Genomic DNA, 27,323 nt, shown 5'->3' on the forward strand with positions numbered 1-27,323 from the left:
TAGGCAGAAGCTCTTCCCTGTGAGGGTGCTGAGGCGCTGGCACAGGGTGCCCAGAGAAGCTGTGGCTGCCCCATCCCTGGCAGTGTTCAAGGCCAGGTTGGACACAGGGGCTTGGAGCAAGCTGCTCCAGTGGAAGGGGTCCCTGCCTGTGGCAGGGGTTGGAACTGGATGAGCTTTAAGGTCCCTTCCAACCCAAACCAGGCTGGGGTTCTATGAGAAGGCAGTATCTTAGCGTGCTGCTGCCAGGTAGACCAAGTACTGTGTAGGTGGTGAAGGTGAAGCTTGCAAGCAGGACTCATGGTGAAAATGAGCAGAAGCAAACGCAGTTGTAGAATTAGTGCTCTGGTATGTTATGCTGCTCAATAAGGCAGCTGAGACCTCCAGAAATACCGGAGAGCACGTTTCTCCTGCGGCCGTGTGGAGGTTGGGTATTGATGTTTCTATCATCCTCCCTTGCTGAGCTTGTGAGTATTTTGCTGTAGGTGGTGAGTAGTTGGCAGCTGGGTGTGAGCCAGCTCAGGTTGTGAACCAGCTGGCTCCAAATGCAGGCTCTTGCACTGTGGAGCCTGACAGAGGACTGTTCTTGTGATCATAGTGATTTGGGGGTGCACTAATGGCTCTTGGTGCTACGGAAGGGGGTGTTGCTTTTCTGCTCTAGCAGGAAGCTCTGGGAGGGCAGTGGTATAGAAGATGGAAGCTCTCCCAAAAAACATGGGCTACTGAAGTTCAGGAGCTGAGGTAGCTCAGCATTTTGCTTGCAGCCACTCCTTTTTACACTCAGATAAAACCCTTGTCTATGCACAGACTTTGTTCTTCACTGTTAAGTCTTCTTTGAGCATGTTGAACCTGTGGGCAGATAACTGAGCTGCAGGCAGGCAGATTGCTATTAATAATCAAGTCTTTCAGATGGCAATTTGCATTTCAGCAGCACCTTTTAATTCGTGGCTCTCCAAATGCTTTACAGACACAGATTAACATAGCCTCACAACAAGCATGTGAGTTAGGTGGACATGGTCATCCCCACCGCTGTGGGGACGATGAGGGCAGTGAGGATGAGGGGCTTGGAGCAGTTGTGTTGGAATTTGACACAGCACTTGGTCATTTAAGTCCCATTAGGCCTCCAGCTTCAGATCATGCTGTTCTACTGCAGGGGTTTGACTGAATGTGGGGCTGGACTGACTGACAAGCCTGTGGCTGGCTTGCACAGGCTGCAAAGGCCATTAATGTAAGGCAGCAGTTTATTGGTGGAGTAGATGGTGCCTTGGTGGTTCTTGCTGCTGGAATAATCTGAGTGTTGAGGGCATATAAAAAAATAGATACCAACCACTGAGCATGGCAGGCTGTAACTGGAGAAAGCCCTTAGACCCCAGGTGGGGAAGCTATGTGGGATGCTACTGTACATGTATTGATCAGAAAGGACATAATAATTTATATATAAGTCCACTCTTGCACTTCCCTAAAGATAAAAAAAAACCCTAAAAACATAATAAAAAGAACGTAGAAAGTCGTCACTGGTTGTGTCAGCTTCAAGCTCTGGGCCCTTGGCTTCATAGCACCTACAAAAAGAGCAAAACAGTGCATCAGCAGCCTTTTTGGGCTGGCAAAAGAAATTAAGCCATTTGTTCTCTCAAACACCCTCCCAGCTTTTAAATAACTGAAAATGATGTGAATGACTTGTGTGGAATGAGTCTGAGGGTACATCTCCTGTGGGGGAGGAGTGGGTCAGCTTGGACTGGAGGGTGAGACCTTGATTTCTCAAAGGCTAGCTTAGTTACCTCTTCATTTAATGGCAGATCCCTCTGCCTTTGGTGGCTGGCCCTAGGGGCTGGCACCTATATACATGAGATATACTTGAGGCCTTGAGTTCAGACAGCTTGAATAGACTTGGTATGGGTACCCAGACTTCACCGCTCACTAGAACCAGTTTGGACCTTTAGGAGTTTGATGGTAGCTGGGTTTTATTATCCTTCTGAAGGAATAAGAGAACAAAGAAATACCTCAAGGGCATGTTCTTATCTAGCAAGAGAAATAATCCCCAGATAACTCTCTAAAAAGCAAGGCTTAGAAGGGAAACCTTTTCTGATGGTGGGTAACTCATGCTGTTGTTCATGTTGATGTTCTTCATGGAGATCAGGGTGATGCTGTTATCCTTCTGGCTTGTGCCTGCTGAGCAGCTGTCAAGAAGAGAAGGCAGGATTAACCACTCTGGAAGATGAGGAGGGAAGCTTCTTTGTGCCCAGCTGGAGGCAAGCAGGCCTAGTGCATGGGACCAGGGCTGACTTGCCCTTCCCTTTGAGCTGCTGTCCTGATTCAGGCCTGCACTTAGTGCCAGATTTCCCATCCCCATCTGAGCACAGGTTTGGAGATCTCTGGGGTAACAAGCAGTGCATGGAGGCAAATCTGGATGTGGTGCTGGCTTGCCCTGCAGGAAGCACTGTTGTCACCTGTGTCACTGCTTGTAAGCAGGAGCAGTTCAGCCGTTTGGATCTGGTAGTCAGTGACTCAGCTATTACCAGAACTGGAACAAAAGGAAGCATCACCGTGTCCTTCTGTCCTACACCCCTGAGTTTATTTGTCATTCAAGGGGAGCCCTGGGTATTTTTATGTCTGCTGCTGCTCATGGATTGCAGTGTCTCTCTTTACAAGTCACAAGTGTCAGGAAGGTGAAATTCTCCCTTTCTCCCTACCCTGAGGGCTGGGATATGCATTTAGTGCAGTGGAGACTGTATGACTTTGGGGATTAGGGTGCCCTTGGGAGCATAGTTGTCTGATATATGCTGCCTCAGTGGCCTCAGATCGCTTAGATCACAGTCATTAAGGGTATTTGGAAACTGTTGATGCAAATTTGGCACCTAAATACTTCAGGACTTTGCTCCTTGTGTCCCTTGCCTCTTGCCAGAGCAGGGTTTATTACTTTGGTAGGAAACAGTCAGTTGGAAAAGTAGGAGCAACATGTTTTAATCCCTTCCAGCTCTTGTTTCCTGCTCCTTTCTCCCATGTAGCCTCTTCTTTGGTAGGAGGGATGGACCATGGGGTTCAGATGGACCGTCCTACACTTGATACTTCTCTTTCAAAGGTCTCTGAATTGGGGCCCCCTTATCCTGCACTTGCTAAATAACAGTAATAGGTGTCTTGGAAGATATTCTGGGGGACCTCATTTCATCTCATGGTGGCTGCTTTAAGATCCAGAAACCCAACTTTAGACTTTAAGTCTGTATCTAGGTGAAGGAAGACAAGCAAACTGCTTTTGGAAGGTGCTGAGTCTTCACAGATAACAGTGCAGCTTTGAAATGAGGCCCCTAAATCTTGAACTTCTACCTTGGATTCCATCAGGCATAGGATGAGGTGCTATCAAAGCTGATTTTGAGGTTTTTACCTCTTTCAAAGATGTCTTGAAATGCTTCTTTCAACATGAAATAACCAAGCACTTTTCTGTGCTAAAAGGAGGTCTAGAATAAAATAGGCACTTTCATAAAATATGACTAGTGTGAGCAGCCTTACCTCTCTGATACCATGGAGGTTCCTGGTTTCTGTTTGTCTGGAGGGAGAAAAGCAGTTGGTGATGGACAGATGAGAAAACATCACAGCTAAGCAATAAAGTAAGTCAGTTACACTGAGTCACGTTGTACAGGGTTATAAATGAAATCCAAATGAGAGTAAAGACACCATGGGGGATACTTGAGAGTTGGTTAGAGAGAATTCTTCAACTAATGCGACACACGGGCAGGATTGAAAGCTTTGCTGCCTGTACTGTCGAGTCTCTAGGATCCTTTGGTCTTTGGCAATTACTAGCCTTGCTGTGGAGCAGCCTTGCCCTCTAGTGGGCCCTGCTTAGTGGGAAATGGAACTCCTAGGGAAAAGGAGTGTGAAACTCCATGATTTCGGCTGGGAGAGCTGCTCACCTTTGTAAATCTGCACATTTAACTGCAGCAAAACTTCAGGCTGTTCACTTGTGCAGATGGGTCTGGGCTGGGACTCTAAAGAGGTGGTCACACCACATTCCTAACTGCTGAATCTGTGTTCCAGTTTGGCTTCAAAACCTCAGCACTCTGTAAGCCTTTTAAAAGCATCTTTTAGGAATTGCCAAATCCACATGAAAACTGATGACTGTTGGGTTAGGGAAAGACAGATCACCCCAGGTAAATACCTTCTGAGTCCTTCGAGCGGTTACACTTGAATCTCAGGCTGACCACGCTGACCAGAATGATCACAACCACTATGAGGATAACAATGAAGCTGATGACACCTGGGGATGCAGAAAGGACTGTTGGTGATTGATATCACAACGTGCCTGTCCTTGGCTTCTGAGTAGCAGAGAGACTTTGACTGTCTTCAAAACTTGGGTAGGGAATCCATGTTGTTATTAAAATGAGCAATGGTAGTTAATAGAGAAGTAAATAGTCACTACAGCAAATGGCTTTATCCTCTTGTGTTATAGCCTCAAAGGGCTTCTGATTAATGAATTGGTAAGGCAGTGCCAGGAGGGCAGAAGTCAGCTGATTACACTGGGGATTGACTGGAGTCAATATATCCCTACTACAGTTGAGAAATCTTATCCTAAAGGTGTATAAAGTCAGATAAATATGTAACGTAATAGGGAGAGACAAGCTAAAGACTGTGAACGATGTTATTTGTCTAATAAACCAGTGTTTAAGTCCAGATCTGATTCTGATGTCAGGCCTCAATAAATCAAGCTTATCTTTGCACGTCAATCTTGTGCTTTTAAGATTGCTTTAGGACTTCTCGTGGCTTCCCTTAGAAGATACAAGCAAATGATACTTCTGAAGTCAACACTTGACTATTAAAATGCTTCTGAAATAACACTTTTTTCCCTTTAGTATGATATAAATGAGTAAATTGGCTTTTTTGTTCATCTTTATGGAGAATGGGGACAGTATAGGCCAAGACAGAATGGGTCTCTTAAATCTACTGTGCCTGTCTTCAGATGTAGTGCCAGGTTAAGGTATGCCATCTCTTGTTCCATCCTTCAACAGTCTGAAGCATGTGGAAGATTTGACTGCTTCCTGCCAAGCAGGGTGCAGATACACAAGGGAAAGCAGGAAGGTGGGGTGGGAATGAAGGGTAAAAATAATATGGCTAAGCTTCCAGGCAGGTACTGTATTTATTCTAGACCCTGTCAGGGGAACCAAGGCATATAGGGTGATGTGTGCCCAGGTCTTGCCCTAACAGTGAGCTGGGGCAAACACTGATGCTGAGCAAGATCTCAAACTTGAGTGTAGCTGTGATGGACTTCCAAGTTGTCTGTCCCTTGTATACTGGACATGACTGTTATTTATTAGGTGTTTTAATGCCTGCTGGTGACAAGTGATTCTTGAGGGTTGTACCCTGAAAACTCCAGGATCAGGCATAACTGTGGAGTTATCTTGAGGGAAGCATCTTTGAAGATGGGTGTCCAAGTGAAAGAGACCCCTCTCCTCTCCTCAGGTTGCACAAGACCTTACCGAAAGCTGCCACTGTCAGTGGGGATTTATCATCTGTTGGAGTGGGCACAGGCAGGTAGCCAGAGGACATTGGTGTTGGGGTGACTGGATTTGAGGTGCCTGCAAGAGGGAAAAAAGAAGCTTTATGTAAAGGGCTTTCTTCATGGTTAGGAAGAGGATTCCTAGCAGTGCTAGAGGACCTAACTCGCACTTGAAGAGAATAATGAGGGATCCTGACCACCTGCTTCCATGTCAACAGCAAAGTGACCAAGACCTGAATAGGAGTCAGGTTGCCTTGGTGTGGTTCCTTTTGTGAACAAACTGAGAACCTCCACAGGGTTTTCTGCAGGGTCCCCAGTAAGGAATCATGAAATAGCACTGGTTGGAAGAGATCTTCAAAGGTCATCTAGTTCCAGCCCCCCTCAGGAACCTGAGCATGAAACCATTCTATGATTCTATATGTTTGTGTGGAGAGTTTATCCTATCTCCCTCCTGCTATAACCTTTTGCCATAGAACACCTTTCCTGATGTAAATCACAACCACTGCTCCCAGGCTCAACAGGTTGCCCTAAAGTGCTGCTTCTGTGGAGCTTTGCAGGTTTTTCAAGGGCTAAATGGGATGGTGAGCATCCCTCAGGTACTTGCTGGCTGTTCACCATGCTGCCCTGAAGATAGCATGATGGGCTTGCTGTTGGCTATGTAAAGGGCTATAAAATATCTAGTGGTAATTACCTCCCTGTGAGAGAGTGGAGGAAGCACCTTGAGTTACTGATGCTGTGGTACTCTTGCTTCTCGTGGGCTCTTGATCTGCATAGAGAAACACGGAATGTGAGTCTTGTCCTTGAGCATCATCTCATAACCAAAAGAATTAATGGGCGTGCTGGAGAGGAGAATGGATTCATGGTAATGCTGGCAATATCTGAGAATATATGGAGTTTATAATCAGGCTACAACCTTCCCACCAAAAATACTTTGTACTATTTTCCATGTCCAAATAGAAACTCGGGGAACGAAAATTCAAATACCCCTGTGTTAACTCATCAGCTTCTGCGGCCCCTGATGCAGTTTTGGGGCAGAGAGAGCAACTGAATACTGAGAGAGTGAATTGGGAAGGTTATAGATCTGCTATTGCTCATGAACACTGAGATTTTGGGGAAGAAATTCTGCAGAATATGGGTGTGAATTGACTGTTCAGCTTGCCCTTTCACTTGGAATTAGTGGATATGTTGTCCTGTGTTACCTACAAGTAATGAAGCTAGTTTGAGTTACACCATCTGTGGCAGTGTGGAGGTTGGTTTGAGCAAGGACTCCAGTTCTCAGTGGGATAAACTGGCTAATATGAGGCTGTTTGGGTTGTGCCAGCTGCTTCCAATCCCTCTGCGAGCAAATGTAAAGCTAGCCTGTGTGTCTCACTTCTACAAAGAGAAAAAAAGTCCTTGTTGCCTCCTGGATGTGTGTGGAACTGCCAGATTGTCTGCATGGACCTTATTCAGCAGCTACAGGCCCTGTCAGGAGACTAAAAATGATGCTGGAATGTTTCAGAAGATCATCTGTAGGTCAAGTAGGATCTTCTTTCCTCCTTTCCTGTCCCCATTTCTCAACAGCAGCATTGGCCAGAAGTATGTGATGCCTGGAGAAGCGTGAAGCAGCTCCTGGCACTGCACCAGGCACGGTGTGCGGCTGAACTGGGGTTCCTGGCTTGCACAAAGCCTCGCTGTTTTGGAATGCAGCTTTGCCAGAAGTCAGAAGGAAAAAGGGAAGTGCTATGTAAAGGGGAAAGGGTATGCAGTAACACGTCTAACTGGCTCAGAAACCACGTGGAGAACAGCCCTGAGAAGCAGGGGCTGCTGCTGTGTGGTTTTTTCACCACTCATCAAACTCTGTTTCATTCTGGAATTGTTCTTCTCGCCACAGGTGGTGGGCAGAAGCTATGGTTTGCTGAGTCTGACATGGATACCCCATCCCTGGGAAATGGTGAGTCTCACGCAACAGGAGATCTCACTTTTGGAAGCATCTGTATAGTCAAAGATGTATGGAGCTTCTCAGGTGTAAAGCAGGGTTATAATTAATAGCAATCTGCTCTGCTGCAAGGGGCTCTTGGCTTGGCTGGGCACAGGCATGCTGGTTGGACATCTGTGCAGGCAGAGCTGACCACAGGTTTTTAACCTTGCCTGCAATGGAGAAGATCTGACAGGGGCTTGGAGGGGCAGAACACTTTGTCTTGACCACTGCAGGCTTTTTTTGAGGCTGAATCTTCAATGGGGAATCAGCTCAGTTGGCGAATTCCAGTCTTCTCCTCCCTTGGGTTCTGCTCTTATTCTGAGAAAGCTCTCACTGAATGCTCAGGTTTGTTTTTTTTTTGCTTACAGTTTGGGTTAAGCAAACTGTCAAAAGCAAAACTATTCTTTTTAGAAGGATGTTAAAGGGGCTCCCTCTTCTAAGCATAGATCAGTCTTCCAGCTGTTCAAGTTCATCCCAGGTGAAAGACGTTAAGTGCACTTGGTCCTCTGTTTTATCACTGCTTGTAGGGATACCAGACATGATTTTGGGTGTTATTGGTTGCTGGACCCCAAGCTAGACTAGTGCTGAGGTAACCTGCACCATGTGAACCAGGTAATCACGAAATGATCTAAACTTACTGTTACTCTATAAAAGGACAAAGTACCTTGAGATGGTGAAGTTGCTGTGCTTCTGCTTCCAGTAGACTTTTCATCTGGGTGAAGAAAACATGGGAAAAGGAGAATTAACTCTTTAAGCTGCTACTGATTGTGCTATGGAAACCTGTTTGGTTTCTATAGAGTAAAAAAAGCTTTGTCTGCATGAGGCTTCCCCTCCAAACTAGTGTCAAGATGTCCAGCTAGCAAGCTGTGCAGTTATTTTGGAGAGTGTACATGGGAGGTGAGCTTGGGAGAGGTCTGCTGGGGAGCCTGTAGCTCCTCCACAGGCTATTACCTGGTGACTCATGATCTGGCTCCTCTGATACGGGCTTGCTGAGTAGCTGCCACGTCTAGGTAGCACTTCTGTCCAGCCCCATGCTTCTGGGGAGCTGGAGTGAGCTGCTCTGTTAGCAAAGACTCAGATTCAAAATTGCTGCTACTGAGTAAGTAGCATATCATGGACTAGCCCAGTCTTTCTGATGCCTCCAGTTTTGCTTGGATAAAGAGGGATACACACACAGGTCCTATCTGAGCAAAGTTTAGAGCTTTCCATGCTTACCTTGCACAGTTGATGTTAGTAGCGGTGTCATGAAGGAAAACAACTTGGCTGTAGTAGCTGGACCCACAGAGGTGATGTTCAAGTCAGTTGGTGGTGTTGATTTTACTGAAGGCTCTGTAGAGGAAGCGTAGTGTAACTTCAAAGGGTTCTGCTCACCTCAAGCTCTGCTCAGAAACAACTTGGAGTGGGGTATGGCTATTGCAAAGAGTCCTCAAGCTCCTTGGGAGCTATGGATAACTGCTAGGAAAGCATGGGCAGATTTCCTTGTGTAGAGAAGGAAATAGCCTTTGTCCTGCTCAGAGTCAGGGACCTCTTGTGCTTTGGCATTAGCTCTTGTTTTTTTAGAGTATGGAGATGCTGAGCTCACAGAGCTCAAGAGGCATGTGGAGAAAGGCTCCATTTTGCCACTGTTTTTTTCCTGCTTTGAAGATGCAGGTGTTCTTATCACTGGACACTTGATCTAGCTGCTGCTCCTGATGTATTTGCTTGCTTGTTACCTGAAATACCAACTCCTGTGTTTTGTTTCATGGAGAGTCTCTTAAGCACAATAATTCAGCTCTGGAAGCTCTGCCATCTTCCTCAACCTGCTACTCCAAACTCCGTAGCATGAACATGATCCAGAGATATGGGGGGAGAGGGGGAAGCTTTCAGTAAGCCCTTTGCAAGGAAGAGTGGATCACCAGCTTGGAATTTATAGGGAAATCCCATCTAGACTGCTCTTGGCTTTCCAATAAAAACACAAAAAGAGTAAAAATGGTTGTTTTTTTGGTTTTTTTTTGAGGGGGTGGTGGGGTTTTTTCTTGTTTGTTTTTGTTTTCCCTGTGTGGGTGCTGAGGCGCTGGCACAGGGTGCCCAGAGAAGCTGTGGCTGCCCCGTCCCTGGCAGTGTTCAAGGCCAGGTTGGACACAGGGGCTTGGAGCAAGCTGCTCCAGTGGGAGGTGTCCCTGCCTGTGGCAGGGGTTGGGACTGGATGGGCTTTAAGGTCCCTTCCAACCCAAACCAGTCTGGGATTCCATGATGATTCTGCAAATTAGAGCTAAGGCAGTATTAACCTAATGACTCTGCTTCTCCCTATTCAATTTAGGGATTTTTTTCCCCTGTTCTTACACCTGTACCTTGATCCCTTTAGAGCGAGCTGGCTGGGTCAGAAGCCCTTATATCACAAATTTCCTTCTTCCCCACCTCTGTCCTTATCTAACCTGCTGCTGCTGCACAGCCCCATCTATTGCTGGATGGCCCAGCCAGGCTGAAGGTCAGAACAGTTAGAAGCCAGGATGCCCCTGAGCCACGTTCTGAGGTCTCCAGGTGAGCATTACCTGAGGTATGGTTCTTTACTTCAGGGCTGTTTGTTGTTGATTGGGATTGATCTGTAACACAAGCAGAGAGACATGGAGGTGATTTCTCCTATGCATGCTCCTTGTTAATGGGCTCCCCATGGGGAGAGCTGAAGGATGGTCCAGAAAGGGGCTGTTGTAGACAGTGACAGCTGAAAAGGTGCTGGAAACAAGAGATAGGAATGGGAGGGTTTGTCCCTGGTGTGGCTATAGGGATGTGGATAAAGGAACCTTGGCTCTGGGGATCCATGGAGGAGAGTGTGTTAACTGCTAAGAAATGGGCACGGTGGCTTCCATGGCCCCTGGAGATCTGGGGGTGGTGAATGATAAGTGGGGCAGGCAGAGGTGGGCAGTGCAGGGTCCTTGGAGAATGGCCTTCAGTGGGTGGGAGTTCCTATGTAAGGGTGCTCTATTTGCATCCCCACATGGGCATATGCATGCACATCCAAATAGACATATAAGCTGATCCCAACCCAGGAGGTACCTGTAACAGCTTGGACAGAGGACTCTGTGGAGGCTGTAGTACCTGCAATGGAAGAATAAGAGTATTAGCAGAGCTAATCTGTGACTGTCACTAATGCACTGGTGTTCTTGCTGGTTGTATGGTTTGGGGTTTCCTCACCTTCTGTAGTATTGACTTTAAAATAATGTATTTCCCCAAAAGCATTAGCAAAGGAGTAGTAGCAAATACTGAGTGCAAAATTGCGAGGCTCTGAATAAGTTAGGACTGGAGTTCATTCAGCCAGGATAAATGCCCTCCTCCCCACATGGAGCAGGACCCTTCAAGGAGATGTCATCTTCTGCTGTAGGGGAAATGCAAGGCCATATTAAATCAGTGGGGTCGTTTGCCCCTCCATGAGCCAGGGATGGGGCATCCACAACCTCTCTGGGCAGCCTGTGCCAGTGCCTCACCACCTGCAACATCCCATTTGTTACCAGGAGCCAGTGTGGGTGATGAACTCTGTGGTAGTCACTGTGCTGTAGGTGTCTGAAAGAGGCCTTTTGACTGCCCTGGCAGTGGTGTGTGTCTGGGATGAGATATTCAGCATCCAGCCTATGTGGGTTATCAGGGCTTGGCTCAGAGCTCACCCCTTGGGACTGTCTGGGTGTAGTGAGCTCCTGATTGATCTCATTCTTCTCATCTAAGTGCATTGGAGCTGTAATTGTTTTTTTGTCTGAGGCTTTATGACAATGATCCCAGCCAAACAGGAACCAAAACAGTGTGTAAACACCAGTGAATACATTATAAAACATGGTCTCTTTCCAGATAGGATTTGGCTGTGAAAACCAGACCTGACTTTTCAGATCTTTCCCATACTTTTCTGGCTTACTAGCAGGCAGAACTGTCTAGTTTAGTTGATGAGAGACAAGGCGTGATCAAACCTTAAATTACAGAGAGAGGAAGGGACTGATTTGTTTTCTAAATCCATTTGGAACAGGCCCAGAAAACAAGGACTTTTAACTGCAGCAAGGAAAAGGGAGGCTGGGCAATAGGAAACTGCCTTAACGTAAAGATAGTGAATTGCTGGGAGTGATTGTGTAGGAGAATTGTAGGATATCCTTCTCCACAGGGTTTGAAGGACATGTTAATGAGCATCACTTCAGTAACATAGACAGGTTTATGGGTAGATGTAACCTCACTTACTAAATCAACTAATATAGTGGAGAAAAAGATCTTTCAGGGCACACAGTTGCCCTTCTTAAAGAGATAGAGAAGCTCTTTTTGAGGGAGGGGGATGCATCCCTGTTGCCTGGGAGGCTGTTGGGCACTGCTGCCTCCCCAGTGCTCAGAATGTGATGACTTGGGGTGTTTCCATTGATACTGAGAGTTTGCCAAGTTTTCTTTGTTGCTGGGCTTCCTCTTCTTAAATAGCATTGAAACTCAATTTCTGGATGTTGGTTTCCAAATGCCATAGGATACTCTATACATTCAGCACACAACATAACATGCTGAGATCATCATGGGAGCCAATATCCTCTAGCAGCTGCCAAACTCCAACAGCTCCTCTTTCTCCTGAATTCTCTTGCAGAAGCCATTGTCTTGTTTTTCCCATGAGAAGTAGCTGCTTGTAACACATTTTCTTCTTGAAATTATCACAGGTGCTTTGTTTTAGTGTCCATGGCACATGAAAGCATCCAGAATAGCTCAAGCAAGAGCTATTGTCTACACTTAGGCTTTGTCAAAGGAAGAGGTGAATAAAGGTGCTGGGCTGGCTGCTTATTCCACTATTTTTGGTGCAGTTGAGGAGAAAACTGGGAGCTTGAACAGAGCCTCTAGGGATGGGAAGAAGCTGAGGGCAAGGAACATGACATTGGCATGTATGGCCATCCCTGGTGGGGCTATCCCATGGGCTAGCTCCAGTATTCCTGGGGTAGGGCTAAAGGAAGAGGCTCATACTCAACACTTTCTTCCTCTGCAGCTCAGCCCCTCACTGCAGGTCACACCAGAGCACTGGCTCATTGGAGTTCTCCCTTTGCAAAACTAAACCTGGGGGTTATTGTGAATAAGATTTAAAAGCAGGATTTCTGAACTAGCTGATCTTAAGGTCCTTTCCAACCCTAATTATTCTATGATTCTAGGATCAGTTCTTGACATTCACCTGGCCAAGTATGTGCTCACCATTGTTTGCCACATTTGAGCTTTGCTGTGAAGAGGCCGAGGGATGGAATCCTAGAGATGGATCATAGAGATCCCCCTTTTGGCACTTTACTTGGGAACAAATGGTCCTGGCTTCTCTAATCACAACCACTGTTATTTCAAAGTGGAGCAGGTCTGGCTCTGACTTCTGGCCACTGCTGCTTGTTATGCCTGCCCTGCCAAATCAAATAATCAAAAGCTCTATTCTATTAGGTGTTTTCTTTTGGTGAGGGTGCTTAGCATCCTGGTGGAATAACATGGGAGGGGGATATACACGTGCAAAGCAGGAAGAGACACGAGCCATGTCGTGGGGCTGGGCAGCAGGATGGGTACCAACAGCGCCACGCGTCACGGCTCCCTGCAGGCATCCCTGGAGACTGTCGTGCAAACGGGGCTGGAAACCATTTCCTCCGAGTGCTGCTGCCAGCACAGCCCCTGCTCCCATCCACGGCGGGCCCTGGCTGTATAAACAGCTAACAATAATAACCGGGATGCAGCCAGCGCAGCTGGAATTGCAATAAACATCAAAGCCATTCAAAGGATTCGCCATTGAGCATAAGCATGGCCAAGATATTTGTTGCTTGTTTGGGTGCAAGTGATTTATAGCTAGGTCGTGCAGTTCTAGGTGGAGATGGGGAGTTTGCAGAGGGATTTATGATGGGAAGCACAGATTTCTGCTCTTGCTGGAATGGGAAACTCCTGATTATTGGGACCAGTCTTGTTCAACATCTTCATCGCTGACATGGACAGTGGGATTGAGTGCGTCCTCAGCAAGTTTGCTGATGACACCAAGCTGTGTGGTTTGGTTGATAGGCTGGAGGGAAGGAATGCCATCCAGAGGAACCCTGACACGCTTGTGAGGTGGGCTGATGCCAACCTCATGAAGTTTAACCATGCCAAGTGCAAGGTCCTACACCTGGGTCGGAGCAATCCCAGGCACAGCTACAGGCTGGGCAGAGAAGAGATTCAGAGCAGCCCAAGGAGAAGGACTTGGGGGTGCTGGTCCATGAGAAAATGAACATGAGCCGGCTTCAGTGTGCGCTTGCAGCCCAGAAAGCAACCGTATCCTGGGCTGCATCAAAAGGAGTGTGACCAGCAGGTCGAAGGAGGTGATCCTGCCCCTTTACTCTGCTCTCGTGAGACCTCACCTGGAGTATTGTGTGCAGTTCTGGTGTCCTCAACATAAAAAGGACATGGAACTGTTGGAACAAGTCCAGAGGAGGCCACGAGAATGATCAGGGGACTGGAGCACCTCCTGTATGAAGATAGGCTGAGAAGGTGTGTGGCAGAGCCTGGAGAAGAGAAGGCTGCGTGGAGACCTCATAGCAGCCTTCCAGTATCTGAAGGGGGCCTATAGGGATGTTGGACTCTTCATTAGGGACTGTAGTGATAGGACAAGGGGTAATGGGTTAAAACTTAAACAGGGGAAGTTTAGATTGGATATAAGGAGGAAATTCTTTACTGTTAGGGTGGTGAGGCACTGGAATGGGTTGCCCAGGGAGGTTGTGAATGCTCCATCCCTGGCAGTGTTCAAGGCCAGGCTGGACAGAGCCTTGGGTGGCATGGTTTAGTGTGAGGTGTCCCTGCCCATGGCAGGGGGGTTGGAATTTGATGATCTTAAGGTCCTTTCCAACCCTAACTATTCTATGATTCTATGATTATCCACAGGGCTGCACAGGAGTGCATCAGAGCTGCAGGTGCATTTCAGCTTGGTGCTAGCTGCTTTTGGGTAATTTTTTCAATAGGATGAGCAGGGGAATGTTGGATTTCTGTTACTTGTAGTAGTTCCACGAGATCAGATGTGAGTGTTAGAGCAGAGAGGCCTCTCCGTGGGATCTTCTCTCACAGTGGTGTTCCCAGGGCTCACCCCACTTGCTCCTCAGCACAGAAAGAGAATGATGTAAACCAACAGGAAGGTGAATTTTACATATTTCTGCTATGGTATTATTCTTGGCAATCACAGACATTTAAAGCATGGTTTCTCCAGCTGCAGACCAAAGAGAGGCACTGACATTTAAACTCCCAGATGTTGTCAGAGCCTCTATAGCAGCACTGCTGTAGCAGAGACCTGGGCCAGCTCTTGGGAATGCTTCAGCAAGGTTTGGGTCCAGCTTTGGGAAGGCTTGTGCTGTCCCTTCTGTGCTCATAGAGGGATGGAGCTGCAGGGGACATCTCTGGCACCAGTATGAAGGTGCAGGGCCTGGGACTGGTCCTGTCCTCTCAGAACTGGTGATGGATAGGAACCATCTGCCTCAATAATGTGTAATCCTGGACTTGTATTGCTTTTGTGTTCCCTGGCAGTGCTGGGAGGAGCTGTGGTGCTGTTCTGCATTGCACGGCAGGGAGCTGTACAACTCTGCTTGCAGGTCGGATGAACACGTGCTTTCAGAAAAGAGACCCAGCAGCCTAAAATCACACTTTTCAACTCATTTCTGTCCAATGAGCCATGACAAACACACCGACCGCTTAACGCAGGGGCAGCTGTTTCCTGGGTGAAACACAGCAGCTGTGGAAGCAGCAGAGAGCAGCAACACCCAATTCTTAGGGCTTTCACAGGAAAAGAGAGCCCTGTATTCGGAAACCTGGAAAGCAGAGAGCTCTGCAGAAGCCTAGGTCCCATTTTATGAAGTGCCTAAAAAAGCTGCCTCTGCCTTAAGGGTTGTGCAGCAGATAAGGTGGGAACTGTGAGGAAGAGAGGAGAAGTGTTGTAATGCAGGCTGGATAACTGACAGCCGCAATCAGGTCCCAGATCCGCAGAGGTATTTAAGAGTCTAATTCCCAAGTAACACAGTGGGGTTGGGAGCTTGCTGCCAAGTGGTTCTGAATGGTAATGACTTGGCCAAGATGTTATGGAAAGTTTAAAGAGCCAGGAATGAAACCTGGATCTCATCAGCAATTAAAATAATCTCAGCCTTCCTGTGTTCCTCCTCAAGGGCAGTGCCCAGGCCTGAGCATCCTCTGGGAGCATCATGCTCTGTGCTCCTCTCTGGTGAGCTCTGCTGGAAGCAGGTCTTAGAGGAAGTCAATTAAAAACCACTTGAATGTAGAAAACAAGCCAGGAGAAAAACAGTGTGAGGAACTGCGTGTATGGAGTGGGTTCTGCTGCCATACCGTGTGTGGTGAGGTCGGGTTTCTCCCCTAAAAGTGGTTGCTTATGGAAGAGCAAGGCAGCATGGCTTTTCTCCTGGCTGCACCATCACTGCTCCATGGTGTTTGGTGAGGAAACACTGGCTCTACCAGGCTGCTTCACCCTCCCAGCTACTTCATGGTCCCAGTTTCCTCTATAACCTGCTTGTTTTAGAGTTCTGGGTTTGCAGCTGCTCTTCCTAGTGCTCGAGATGTGGGTCCTGCCCTTCTGCCTCTGCTGCTCCTTGGGTTTGACACCGAGTCTGGAGTTTTCAGAGGAGGAAATCACTCCATGAAACCCCAGCCTGGTTTGGGTTGGAAGGGACCTTAAAGCTCATCCAGTTCCAACCCCTGCCACAGGCGGGGACACCTTCCACTGGAGCAGCTTGCTCCAAGCCCCTGTGTCCAACCTGGCCTTGAACACCACCAGGGATGGGGCAGCCACAGCTTCTCTGGGCACCCTGTGCCAGCGCCTCAGCACCCTCACAGGGAAGAGCTTCTGCCTAAGAGCTCAGCTCAGTCTCCCCTCTGGCAGGTTCAAGCCATTCCCCTTGGCCTGTCCCTACAGGCCCTTGTCCCAAGCCCCTCTCCAGGTTTCCTGCAGCCCCTTTAGGCACTGGAGCTGCTCTGAGGTCTCCCCTTCAGGAGCCTTCTCTTCTCCAGGCTGCCCCAGCCCAGCTCTCTCAGCCTGGCTCCAGAGCAGGGCTGCTCCAGCCCTGGCAGCATCTCTGTGCCTGAGACCAGCAAACCCTGAATCTTAGGTACTGAGTTCCAGGGCACTGGTTTCTTACCAGCAATGGGTAAGAAGTTTCTCCCTAAGCTGTGAAATCCACCTGCTAGCAAGGCAGAGCCATTGAAGCACATCCCTCGTGTATTCAGGTTTGTAGCATTTTCATGAGCTACCGGCATTAGGGGCAAAGTCTCCTGGAGCCTTTCATGCCTCCGAACACCACCTTAGCCAGGAGGCACTGGAGGGGACTTGGATCCTTTCTGGTGTGCTAGGATGATGCAGCTGAAAGGCAAAACCAGCAGCCCCAAACCCCATAACTATGAGAAAGCCTGAAAGGGGGATTCCTCCTTGTTGTGGTGGATTGGTTGTGCTGTGTGGTCTGCTCTCCTAAGTGGAGTAATGAGAGCACCTAGCTGAGGTACTACACAGGATAAAGATCTCCCTTTTCCAGCCTTGGGCTTAAACCCACACCTTGGTTTTGCCAGCGGTTCCTGGCATTCCTGGTGTTGGGTTACCAGCACCATCCCCTCCAGGGACACCTGGTGTTGACTCATGTATTGTAAATGGGACATAATTCCTGGAAACCATCCGTGGCTGCTTCAGTCAGGTTTGCAGCGTCATCTGTGGGGTTTTGTGTTACTAGAAGGGAGCAGTTTGTTTTGTGAACAAACATTTCTCCTAACCACCTCCTGCTTTCCCTTCCTTGTTCACCACGTCAGGGTTGCGTTGGCCTCTCCTTTGGCCAAGGAATCAGCTTCAGGATGCACTGGATGCCCTGGTTGAAGGATGGGAGTACTCTATCTGGAAGCTCTTCTGATAGCTGAAGGTCTGTCCTCTAGCTGCACCCCATTTTGATTAGATCAGATACATATATTGGAATGCATACATGGTTTTGATACGCTGTGCTTCTCATGGCATTGTCCATTCACTGGCTATAGCACAGCCAGTAAGGAGAGCAGTGGGAAAATCATGCTGGGTTCTCATCAGCTTGGAGAAGGAATTTTTCAGTGGAATTCTTTTGTCTGGAAAATGCCTGCCCATTGTAATGGAAACGATTCATAGGAAGAGGTTTGTTTGGACAAAATTACTGTGAAGTGTTTGTGGGGGAGGGAAGCCAGGTTGGGAATGCTGCAAACCTTCCCACTTGGGCAATTTCACAGGGATAGTATTTGAACCTGCCTTTGGAAATAACTGTGAGAGCTTAGAAGTTGAAATGAAGTGCTAATAAATTCATTAATAAATTAATGAACTAAATTAAGACAAGAAACCCCTAACAACAACAGCAACAAGGTCTGTGTGGGAACAGGCAGGTATTATTTTTCAGCCAAAGCAAATTCTGTCTCTCCCTGCACTCTGCTTGGGTGCAGAGCAGCCACTGAGTTCTTCTGAGCTCCTTCATTCCCTTCTCCAGCTGCCTATGTGTTGGGGAACCAGTGGCATCACTGGCCCTGCCTCTGCCCCCTTTGCCAATCCTTGCCTTGCGTAGAAGCTTTCCCCCCAAGTACTACACTCCCTTAGTGCCTTTGATATAAAATTACACATACAATTAAAGCCATTTCAGAACTGTTGAATCAATGCAAAAAAACAAGTGAGACAGCATATGTGATGGGGAGGGGGGAAGGATGGTGATTGAGATTGAAGCCAGAGAGGTTCAACCGCAGCATCAATGGATGCACAGCGAGCACCAGCACTGTGTTATCTGTAGGACCCTGTTGGGGTCCAGCACTGGCTGCCAGGCACACACTTGGTGAGAACAGCCTCTGCCCCAGGGGTTCCAGCAGAGTGCAGAGGACAAAGTGATGCCCTCAGGACTGAGGATGGAGGATGGCATCCCTTCCACCTGATGCTGCAGCAGCCAGGGTCCTGCACTGGCAGGGGGCTGGATCTCAGCCTGATGCAGAGAAGGTGCCTGACCACCCCTGGGCATTCCTGCCCCATACCAACCGTCCCAATTAGCTTCAAGAGGAAAAACAGCATTTAGGGCAGGCATTAAGGAGTGTCACAGTATGGCCAAGGGGCCTCGAAGCCCTTTGTCTCATACCAGGCACAGTTCACCCCTCTGCTGAAGCCAGCAGTATTGCCCTCTAATGAAGGGAGGAATTTTCCAATCCATATGCTGTTACTGCTCAGAATTACACAGCTACTGACTGAATTGGTTTCTACATTCTCTGCCTTTAAAGCTGCCATTATTACCAGCACAGCAGCTGTAATCCATAGGCAACTTGTATGGTTTAATGATAAAAACTTTGGATTGGGGACACATTATTTGTTAAGTGCTTGTCTATTAGAATCAGTGATGCTGTTTCAGCCTCTATTCCTTTGAATGTGTTTCAGCTCCCAGCTACTACAGCTGTTAGCAAAGCAAGAGGTGCCTGATGATGCAGGAAAAAACAACCTGTCACCCTTCAGAGCAGGAAACCCATTCCGTCATCCCACACCACGACTCACGTGGGAAAGAGAACTTAAAGCACAGTTACCATGAAGGAGCAGGTTGTTACAGTGAGGATGAGGTATGGTCTGTGTGAGTCCTGCAGATGGTTTTTGTATTTATATTGATGAGAGGAAAAATTAAAATGGGTCAAGGAAAAAAGATTATTGAAGAAGACAACATCCTCTGTGTTTAAATGTTGTAACTTTTGTCAAATAAGAGTAAAGTCACTTATAACAAAATGCCTCAGCATCACAAAACACAGCAGAAACACTCCTTTTGTTAACCAGGGTACAAGTTATTTCATTCCAGTGCTTCCAAATAAACTCTGTAACCCTGCTACAGCCACACTTTTCCCATCAACCTGACTCCTGCCACCCCTGAATCTAAAGGCTGAGCTTTCCCATGGCAGCTACTGCATGTTCAAGCCTCTGGCACTCCCCTTTGGTGCCCCCCATGAAGCCGGGCACCCCAAATCCACCCGCCCAGCCCCTGAGGAGCACCTCACCTCGGAACAGCATGCAGCCAAACAGCCAGAGGAGCGGATGGACGGACGGAGCCAGCATCTTCTCTGTGGCTTGTGGCTGTGCAGCCCTGCTGAGGCTCTGTCCATCCCGGGAGGGACAAGAGGGTGAGGAGCGATTTGCCTGCCTGGGCTGACTCTCACAGAACTTCCTGTTAAAGAATAGAAGGAAACGGGCTGAATCCACAGGGGAACTGTGTTTGTTAGCCCATTATGGTCGGAGAGGATGTGAGACATCGCTTGCCGATGCAAAGGAAACCTCGCCGTCAGTTGGTGGGGGGATTCAGCTCTTGCAGTGGGGAGAACAGTGGCACAGTGGGTCTGCCCTGCCTTGGGCCTTGGCAGCTGCCTTATGGTGATTGGGGTTTTTGGGAGATGCTTTGTTTGATGTCCCATACCTGTACCTCACTGTGCAGCTCCAGTGAGTCTGGGCACCTGGATGCTGGGTTTGGGATGCTGGCTCTGGGATGCTGCTTTTCAGGTATCAGCAGCATCCTTCCGTACAAGACATGCAGCACACAGCACTTTGGCTTATCCTAATCCCTGTTCCTTGCCAAGAGGCGAAACTGGGAAACTGGGCCATTTCTGCCCCCCATCCAGCCTAAGGGATTTGGGGCATTTGGTTTCTTATCCCCAACCTTGCAATGCACTTGTCTGTGCACATCCTGTTTATCCCCTGCTGGCATAGGTTGAACTTCAGAGGTAAACAGGTTTGCCCTGGGTTAGATGTAAATGGATGTCTGGGGGGAGGAGAAGGGTCTTGGTGTCCCCATGTGGGAAAGGTGCCTGTGTCCACCTGGCTTGGAGGGTCTGTGCAGGCGTTGAGGATGCAAATCCACAGCACTCTGTCTCCTGGCCCGAGGGGCTGGTCCAGCCCCTGGAGAACTGCAGAGCCTCAGCTGAGGGCGATGGAGCTGCTCCTTTACTGCATGCAGCACATCAGGGGGGTGATCTATGCTGCTGGCAATGTCTTTGCTTGCCATGGCTGGGAGAAGGCAGCAGGAGTGAAGGGAGAGATCTGTGTCCTGTGCAGCACCTTGTATTCCTGTGGGTCTCCTCAAACACCTCCAAACCCACAAGCAAACCATCAGGCCAAAAGCAGGCAGCATCCCACAGCAGGTTTGCCTTTACAAAACCTCTGTCAGCAGCTTCCCCCATCATTTTCTCTCTCCCTGGCACAGATGTGATGCTCAGAGATTATGCTGTAGATTAAGGTTTTACTGAATCCTGAAATGAGTGCAGATTCCCAGAAGCTCTAACATGTGGGCAAATCTCTTCTGGATGCGGGGCTGAATGGGGGAAGAGGCATTTCCTGCTCCATCCTCTCCATGTGCAGGGAGGACAAAGCCAGTATATTCACCCCAGCTTGTCTGCTGAGAGCCTCCAGGTAAGAGCAGTGTTGTTTGGGGATGAAAAGGTGGGGAGACATGGTTTGTAGTGGCTGAAACACCCAAGGATCCAGCTTTTCTGCTCTGAGATGTGCTCAGGGTCACTTCAGGTGGCAGAGGACCAGGCACAGCATCCCTGGACCAGAGGGATGGTGCCTACTTGCATGCTGCTGTGCTTGAAGGCATCCCTGCAAGCTTGTGTGTGCGGAGAGATGTGTGAGCACTGCCTTGGCACTGGCTTCTGCCTGTGACCCTGAGCAGGCCCCAGTGTCCAGAGCTGCACCATGGGCTCACCCTGCTACTGGAATGGTCCTTCCACAGCAGCACCATCCCCAGGCAGAAAGACTCAACCCTGGAGCTGCGCCATCCCTGGGGGTGAGCGTCCTTCCAGCCCTGAGCGCTGTGTGGATGCTCTGTGGGGCTCTGCACAGCTCCCCTGCAGGAGGGTGCCGGGGGTTCTGAAGCACAGCTCAGGTGCAGGAGGGTGCTGTGGGTTCTGAAGCACAGCTCAGGTGCAGGAGGGTGCCGGGGTTCTGAAGCACAGCTCAGGTGCAGGAGGGTGCTGTGGGTTCTGAAGCACAGCTCAGGTGCAGGAGGGTACCGGGGTTCTGAAGCACAGCTCAGGTGCAGGAGGGTGCTGTGGGTTCTGAAGCACAGCTCAGGTGCAGGAGGGTGCTGTGGGTTCTGAAGCACAGCTCAGGGGCAGGAGGGTGCTGTGGGTTCTGAAGCACAGCTCAGGTGCAGGAGGGTGCTGTGGGTTCTGAAGCACAGCTCAGGGGCAGGAGGGTGCTGTGGGTTCTGAAGCACAGCTCAGGTGCAGGAGGGTGCTGTGGGTTCTGAAGCACAGCTCAGGTGCAGGAGGGTGCTGTGGGTTCTGAAGCACAGCTCAGGTGCAGGAGGGTACCGGGGTTCTGAAGCACAGCTCAGGTGCAGGAGGGTGCTGTGGGTTCTGAAGCACAGCTCAGGTGCAGGAGGGTGCTTGGACGTCAGGGAGGAGGGTTTCTGAAGCACAGCTCAGGTGCAGGAGGGTACCAGGGGTTCTGAAGCACAGCTCAGGTGCAGGAGGGTGCCGGGGTTCTGAAGCACAGCTCAGCAGGAGGGTGCCGGGGTTCTGAAGCACAGCTCAGGGGGGGTGCGGGGTTCTGAAGCACAGCTCAGGGGCAGGAGGGTACCGGGGGTTCTGAAGCACAGCTCAGGGGCAGGAGGGTGCTGTGGGTTCTGAAGCACAGCTCAGGTGCAGGAGGGTGCCGGGGTTCTGAAGCACAGCTCAGGTGCAGGAGGGTGCCGGGGTTCTGAAGCACAGCTCAGGTGCAGGAGGGTGCTGTGGGTTCTGAAGCACAGCTCAGGGGCAGGAGGGTACCGGGGGTTCTGAAGCACAGCTCAGGTGCAGGAGGGTGCTGTGGGTTCTGAAGCACAGCTCAGGTGCAGGAGGGTGCTGTGGGTTCTGAAGCACAGCTCAGGTGCAGGAGGGTGCCGGGGTTCTGAAGCACAGCTCAGGTGCAGGAGGGTGCCGGGGTTCTGAAGCACAGCTCAGGTGCAGGAGGGTGCTGTGGGTTCTGAAGCACAGCTCAGGTGCAGGAGGGTGCTGTGGGTTCTGAAGCACAGCTCAGGTGCAGGAGGGTGCTGTGGGTTCTGAAGCACAGCTCAGGTGCAGGAGGGTGCTGTGGGTTCTGAAGCACAGCTCAGGTGCAGGAGGGTGCTGTGGGTTCTGAAGCACAGCTCAGGTGCAGGAGGGTCTGGGTGTGGGTTCTGAAGCACAGCTCAGGTGCAGGAGGGTGCTGTGGGTTCTGAAGCACAGCTCAGGTGCAGGAGGGTGGTGGGGTTCTGAAGCACAGCTCAGGTGCAGGAGGGTGCTGTGGGTTCTGAAGCACAGCTCAGGTGCAGGAGGGTGCTGTGGGTTCTGAAGCACAGCTCAGGTGCAGGAGGGTGCCGGGGGTTCTGAGCACAGCTCAGGGGCAGGAGGGTGCTGTGGGTTCTGAAGCACAGCTCAGGTGCAGGAGGGTGCTGTGGGTTCTGAAGCACAGCTCAGGTGCAGGAGGGTGGGGGTTCTGAAGCACAGCTCAGGTGCAGGAGGGTGCTGTGGGTTCTGAAGCACAGCTCAGGTGCAGGAGGGTGCAGGGGGCTGTGGGTTCTGAAGCACAGCTCAGGTGCAGGAGGGTTGGGGTTCTGAAGCACAGCTCAGGTGCAGGAGGGTGCGGGCTGTGGGTTCTGAAGCACAGCTCAGGTGCAGGAGGGTGCTGTGGGTTCTGAAGCACAGCTCAGGTGCAGGAGGGTGCTGTGGGTTCTGAAGCACAGCTCAGGTGCAGGAGGGTGCTGTGGGTTCTGAAGCACAGCTCAGGTGCAGGAGGGGCTGGGGTTCTGAAGCACAGCTCAGGTGCAGGAGGGTGCTGTGGGTTCTGAAGCACAGCTCAGGTGCAGGAGGGTGCTGGGGTTCTGAAGCACAGCTCAGGGCAGGAGGGTTTTGCACAGCTCAGGTGCAGGAGGGTGCTGTGGGTTCTGAAGCACAGCTCAGGTGCAGGAGGGTGCTGTGGGTTCTGGGTTCTGAAGCACAGCTCAGGTGCAGGAGGGTGCCGGGGGTTCTGAAGCACAGCTCAGGTGCAGGAGGGTGCTGTGGGTTCTGAAGCACAGCTCAGGTGCAGGAGGGTGCCGGGGGTTCTGAAGCACAGCTCAGGTGCAGGAGGGTGCTGTGGGTTCTGAAGCACAGCTCAGGGTGCTGTGGGTTCTGAAGCACAGCTCAGGTGCAGGAGGGTGCTGTGGGTTCTGAAGCACAGCTCAGGTGCAGGAGGGTGCTGTGGGTTCTGAAGCACAGCTCAGGTGCAGGAGGGTGCTGTGGGTTCTGAAGCACAGCTCAGGTGCAGGAGGGTGCTGTGGGTTCTGAAGCACAGCTCAGGGGCAGGAGGGTGCCGGGGTTCTGAAGCACAGCTCAGGGTGTGGGTTCTGAAGCACAGCTCAGGTGCAGGAGGGTGCTGCTGAAGCACAGCTCAGGGGCAGGAGGGTGCTGTGGGTTCTGAAGCACAGCTCAGGTGCAGGAGGGTGCTGGGGTTCTGAAGCACAGCTCAGGTGCAGGAGGGTGCTGTGGGTTCTGAAGCACAGCTCAGGGTCGGGGTTCTGAAGCACAGCTCAGGTGCAGGAGGGTGCCGGGGTTCTGAAGCACAGCTCAGGTGCAGGAGGGTGCCGGGGTTCTGAAGCACAGCTCAGGTGCAGGAGGGTGCTGTGGGTTCTGAAGCACAGCTCAGGTGGGTGCACAGTCGGGCAGGAGGGTGCTGTGGGTTCTGAAGCACAGCTCAGGTGCAGGAGGGTACCGGGGGTTCTGAAGCACAGCTCAGGTGCAGGAGGGTGCCGGGGGTTCTGAAGCACAGCTCAGGTGCAGGAGGGTGCTGTGGGTTCTGAAGCACAGCTCAGGTGCAGGAGGGTGCTGTGGGTTCTGAAGCACAGCTCAGGTGCAGGAGGGTACCAGGGGTTCTGAAGCACAGCTCAGGTGCAGGAGGGTGCTGTGGGTTCTGAAGCACAGCTCAGGTGCAGGAGGGTGCCGGGGTTCTGAAGCACAGCTCAGGTGCAGGAGGGTGCTGTGGGTTCTGAAGCACAGCTCAGGTGCAGGAGGGTGCTGTGGGTTCTGAAGCACAGCTCAGGTGCAGGAGGGTGCTGTGGGTTCTGAAGCACAGCTCAGGTGCAGGAGGGTGCTGTGGGTTCTGAAGCACAGCTCAGGTGCAGGAGGGTGCTGTGGGTTCTGAAGCACAGCTCAGGGGCAGGAGGGTGCTGTGGGTTCTGAAGCACAGCTCAGGGGCAGGAGGGTGCTGTGGGTTCTGAAGCACAGCTCAGGTGCAGGAGGGTGCTGTGGGTTCTGAAGCACAGCTCAGGTGCAGGAGGGTGCTGTGGGTTCTGAAGCACAGCTCAGGTGCAGGAGGGTGCTGTGGGTTCTGAGCACAGCTCAGGTGCAGGAGGGTGCTGTGGGTTCTGAAGCACAGCTCAGGTGCAGGAGGGTGCTGTGGGTTCTGAAGCACAGCTCAGGTGCAGGAGGGTGCCGGGGGTTCTGAGCACAGCTCAGGTGCAGGAGGGTGCTGTGGGTTCTGAAGCACAGCTCAGGTGCAGGAGGGTGCTGTGGGTTCTGAAGCACAGCTCAGGTGCAGGAGGGTGCTGTGGGTTCTGAAGCACAGCTCAGGTGCAGGAGGGTGCTGTGGGTTCTGAAGCACAGCTCAGGTGCAGGAGGGTGCCGGGGTTCTGAAGCACAGCTCAGGTGCAGGAGGGTGCTGTGGGTTCTGAAGCACAGCTCAGGTGCAGGAGGGTGCTGTGGGTTCTGAAGCACAGCTCAGGTGCAGGAGGGTGCTGTGGGTTCTGAAGCACAGCTCAGGTGCAGGAGGGTGCCGGGGGTTCTGAAGCACAGCTCAGGGGCAGGAGGGTGCTGTGGGTTGAGCACAGCTCAGGTGCAGGAGGGTCCGGGGTTCTGAAGCACAGCTCAGGTGCAGGAGGGTGCTGTGGGTTCTGAAGCACAGCTCAGGGCAGGAGGGTGCTGTGGGTTCTGAAGCACAGCTCAGGTGCAGGAGGGTGCTGTGGGTTCTGAAGCACAGCTCAGGTGCAGGAGGGTGCTGTGGGTTCTGAAGCACAGCTCAGGTGCAGGAGGGTACCGGGGGTTCTGAAGCACAGCTCAGGTGCAGGAGGGTGCTGTGGGTTCTGAAGCACAGCTCAGGTGCAGGAGGGTGCTGTGGGTTCTGAAGCACAGCTCAGGTGCAGGAGGGTGCTGTGGGTTCTGAAGCACAGCTCAGGTGCAGGAGGGTGCCGGGGTTCTGAAGCACAGCTCAGGTGCAGGAGGGTGCTGTGGGTTCTGAAGCACAGCTCAGGTGCAGGAGGGTGCTGTGGGTTCTGAAGCACAGCTCAGGTGCAGGAGGGTGCTGTGGGTTCTGAAGCACAGCTCAGGTGCAGGAGGGTGCCGGGGTTCTGAAGCACAGCTCAGGGGCAGGAGGGTGCTGTGGGTTCTGAAGCACAGCTCAGGTGCAGGAGGGTGCCGGGGTTCTGAAGCACAGCTCAGGTGCAGGAGGGTGCTGTGGGTTCTGAAGCACAGCTCAGGTGCAGGAGGGTGCCGGGGTTCTGAAGCACAGCTCAGGTGCAGGAGGGTGCTGTGGGTTCTGAAGCACAGCTCAGGTGCAGGAGGGTGCTGTGGGTTCTGAAGCACAGCTCAGGTGCAGGAGGGTGCTGTGGGTTCTGAAGCACAGCTCAGGTGCAGGAGGGTGCTGTGGGTTCTGAAGCACAGCTCAGGTGCAGGAGGGTGCTGTGGGTTCTGAAGCACAGCTCAGGTGCAGGAGGGTGCTGTGGGTTCTGAAGCACAGCTCAGGTGCAGGAGGGTGCCGTGGGTTCTGAAGCACAGCTCAGGTGCAGGAGGGTGCTGTGGGTTCTGAAGCACAGCTCAGGTGCAGGAGGGTGCCGGGGGTTCTGAAGCACAGCTCAGGTGCAGGAGGGTGCTGGGGTTCTGAAGCACAGCTCAGGTGCAGGAGGGTGCTGTGGGTTCTGAAGCACAGCTCAGGTGCAGGAGGGTGCTGTGGGTTCTGAAGCACAGCTCAGGTGCAGGAGGGTGCCGGGGGTTCTGAAGCACAGCTCAGGTGCAGGAGGGTGCTGTGGGTTCTGAAGCACAGCTCAGGTGCAGGAGGGTGCTGTGGGTTCTGAAGCACAGCTCAGGTGCAGGAGGGTGCTGTGGGTTCTGAAGCACAGCTCAGGTGCAGGAGGGTGCTGTGGGTTCTGAAGCACAGCTCAGGTGCAGGAGGGTACCGGGGGTTCTGAAGCACAGCTCAGGTGCAGGAGGGACCTGGGGTTCTGAAGCACAGCTCAGGTGCAGGAGGGTGCTGTGGGTTCTGAAGCACAGCTCAGGTGCAGGAGGGTGCTGTGGGTTCTGAAGCACAGCTCAGGTGCAGGAGGGTGCTGTGGGTTCTGAAGCACAGCTCAGGTGCAGGAGGGTACCGGGGGTTCTGAAGCACAGCTCAGGTGCAGGAGGGTGCCGGGGGTTCTGAAGCACAGCTCAGGTGCAGGAGGGTGCTGTGGGTTCTGAAGCACAGCTCAGGTGCAGGAGGGTACCGGGGTTCTGAAGCACAGCTCAGGTGCAGGAGGGTGCTGTGGGTTCTGAAGCACAGCTCAGGTGCAGGAGGGTGCTGTGGGTTCTGAAGCACAGCTCAGGTGCAGGAGGGTGCTGTGGGTTCTGAAGCACAGCTCAGGTGCAGGAGGGTGCTGTGGGTTCTGAAGCACAGCTCAGGTGCAGGAGGGTGCTGTGGGTTCTGAAGCACAGCTCAGGTGCAGGAGGGTGCCGTGGGTTCTGAAGCACAGCTCAGGTGCAGGAGGGTGCTGTGGGTTCTGAAGCACAGCTCAGGTGCAGGAGGGTGCCGTGGGTTCTGAAGCACAGCTCAGGTGCAGGAGGGTACCAGGGGTTCTGAAGCACAGCTCAGGTGCAGGAGGGTGCTGTGGGTTCTGAAGCACAGCTCAGGTGCAGGAGGGTGCCGGGGGTTCTGAAGCACAGCTC

The 27,323-nt window shown here is 51.4% G+C and overlaps 1 protein-coding gene and 1 long non-coding RNA gene across 3 annotated transcripts; one reads left to right on the forward strand and one right to left on the reverse strand.

The window, feature by feature from the left end:
* Positions 1-913: 913 nt before the first annotated feature.
* ECSCR (endothelial cell surface expressed chemotaxis and apoptosis regulator) lies at positions 914-19,522 on the reverse strand. Of its 2 annotated transcripts, none has more exons than XM_061360586.1 (11): positions 19,422-19,522; positions 10,476-10,517; positions 9,974-10,024; positions 8,658-8,714; positions 8,107-8,154; positions 6,174-6,248; positions 5,463-5,561; positions 4,148-4,246; positions 3,502-3,538; positions 2,075-2,174; positions 914-1,556 (listed from the first exon to the last, which is right to left on the reverse strand). In XM_061360586.1, the coding sequence occupies exons 1-11, from the start codon at positions 19,477-19,479 to the stop codon at positions 1,548-1,550; spliced, it is 675 nt and encodes a 224-aa protein (XP_061216570.1). In that variant the 5' UTR covers positions 19,480-19,522; the 3' UTR covers positions 914-1,547. The 2 variants fall into 2 exon arrangements, with proteins under 2 accessions (XP_061216570.1, XP_061216569.1); XM_061360585.1 differs by having other exon boundaries at positions 8,658-8,771.
* On the forward strand, positions 9,502-19,426 carry LOC133216141 (uncharacterized). The gene is made up of 3 exons (XR_009726564.1): positions 9,502-9,962; positions 17,205-17,311; positions 18,820-19,426. It is a non-coding gene; the product is annotated as an uncharacterized LOC133216141 (long non-coding RNA).
* Positions 19,523-27,323: the final 7,801 nt, after the last annotated feature.

Source organism: Neopsephotus bourkii, unplaced genomic scaffold (assembly GCF_033783945.1).
Source record: "Neopsephotus bourkii isolate Nb327-2 ecotype Australia unplaced genomic scaffold, CSIRO-AGI_Nbou_v1 NB_1031, whole genome shotgun sequence".
Lineage (NCBI taxonomy): Eukaryota > Metazoa > Chordata > Aves > Psittaciformes > Psittacidae > Neopsephotus > Neopsephotus bourkii.

What these genes read in the sequence shown, in the direction of transcription:
- ECSCR (XM_061360585.1), bottom strand. Translation starts at nt 19,479, where the DNA reads ATGCTGGCTCCGTCCGTCCATCCGCTCCTCTGGCTGTTTGGCTGCATG. An exon ending in CTCTGTCCAAGCTGTTACAG is followed by an intron (nt 10,025 to 10,475) that starts GTACCTCCTGGG and finishes CTTGTGTTACAG; the next exon opens with ATCAATCCCAATCAACAACA. An exon ending in CCGCTCGAAGGACTCAGAAG is followed by an intron (nt 3,539 to 4,147) that starts GTATTTACCTGG and finishes TTCTCCCTCCAG; the next exon opens with ACAAACAGAAACCAGGAACC.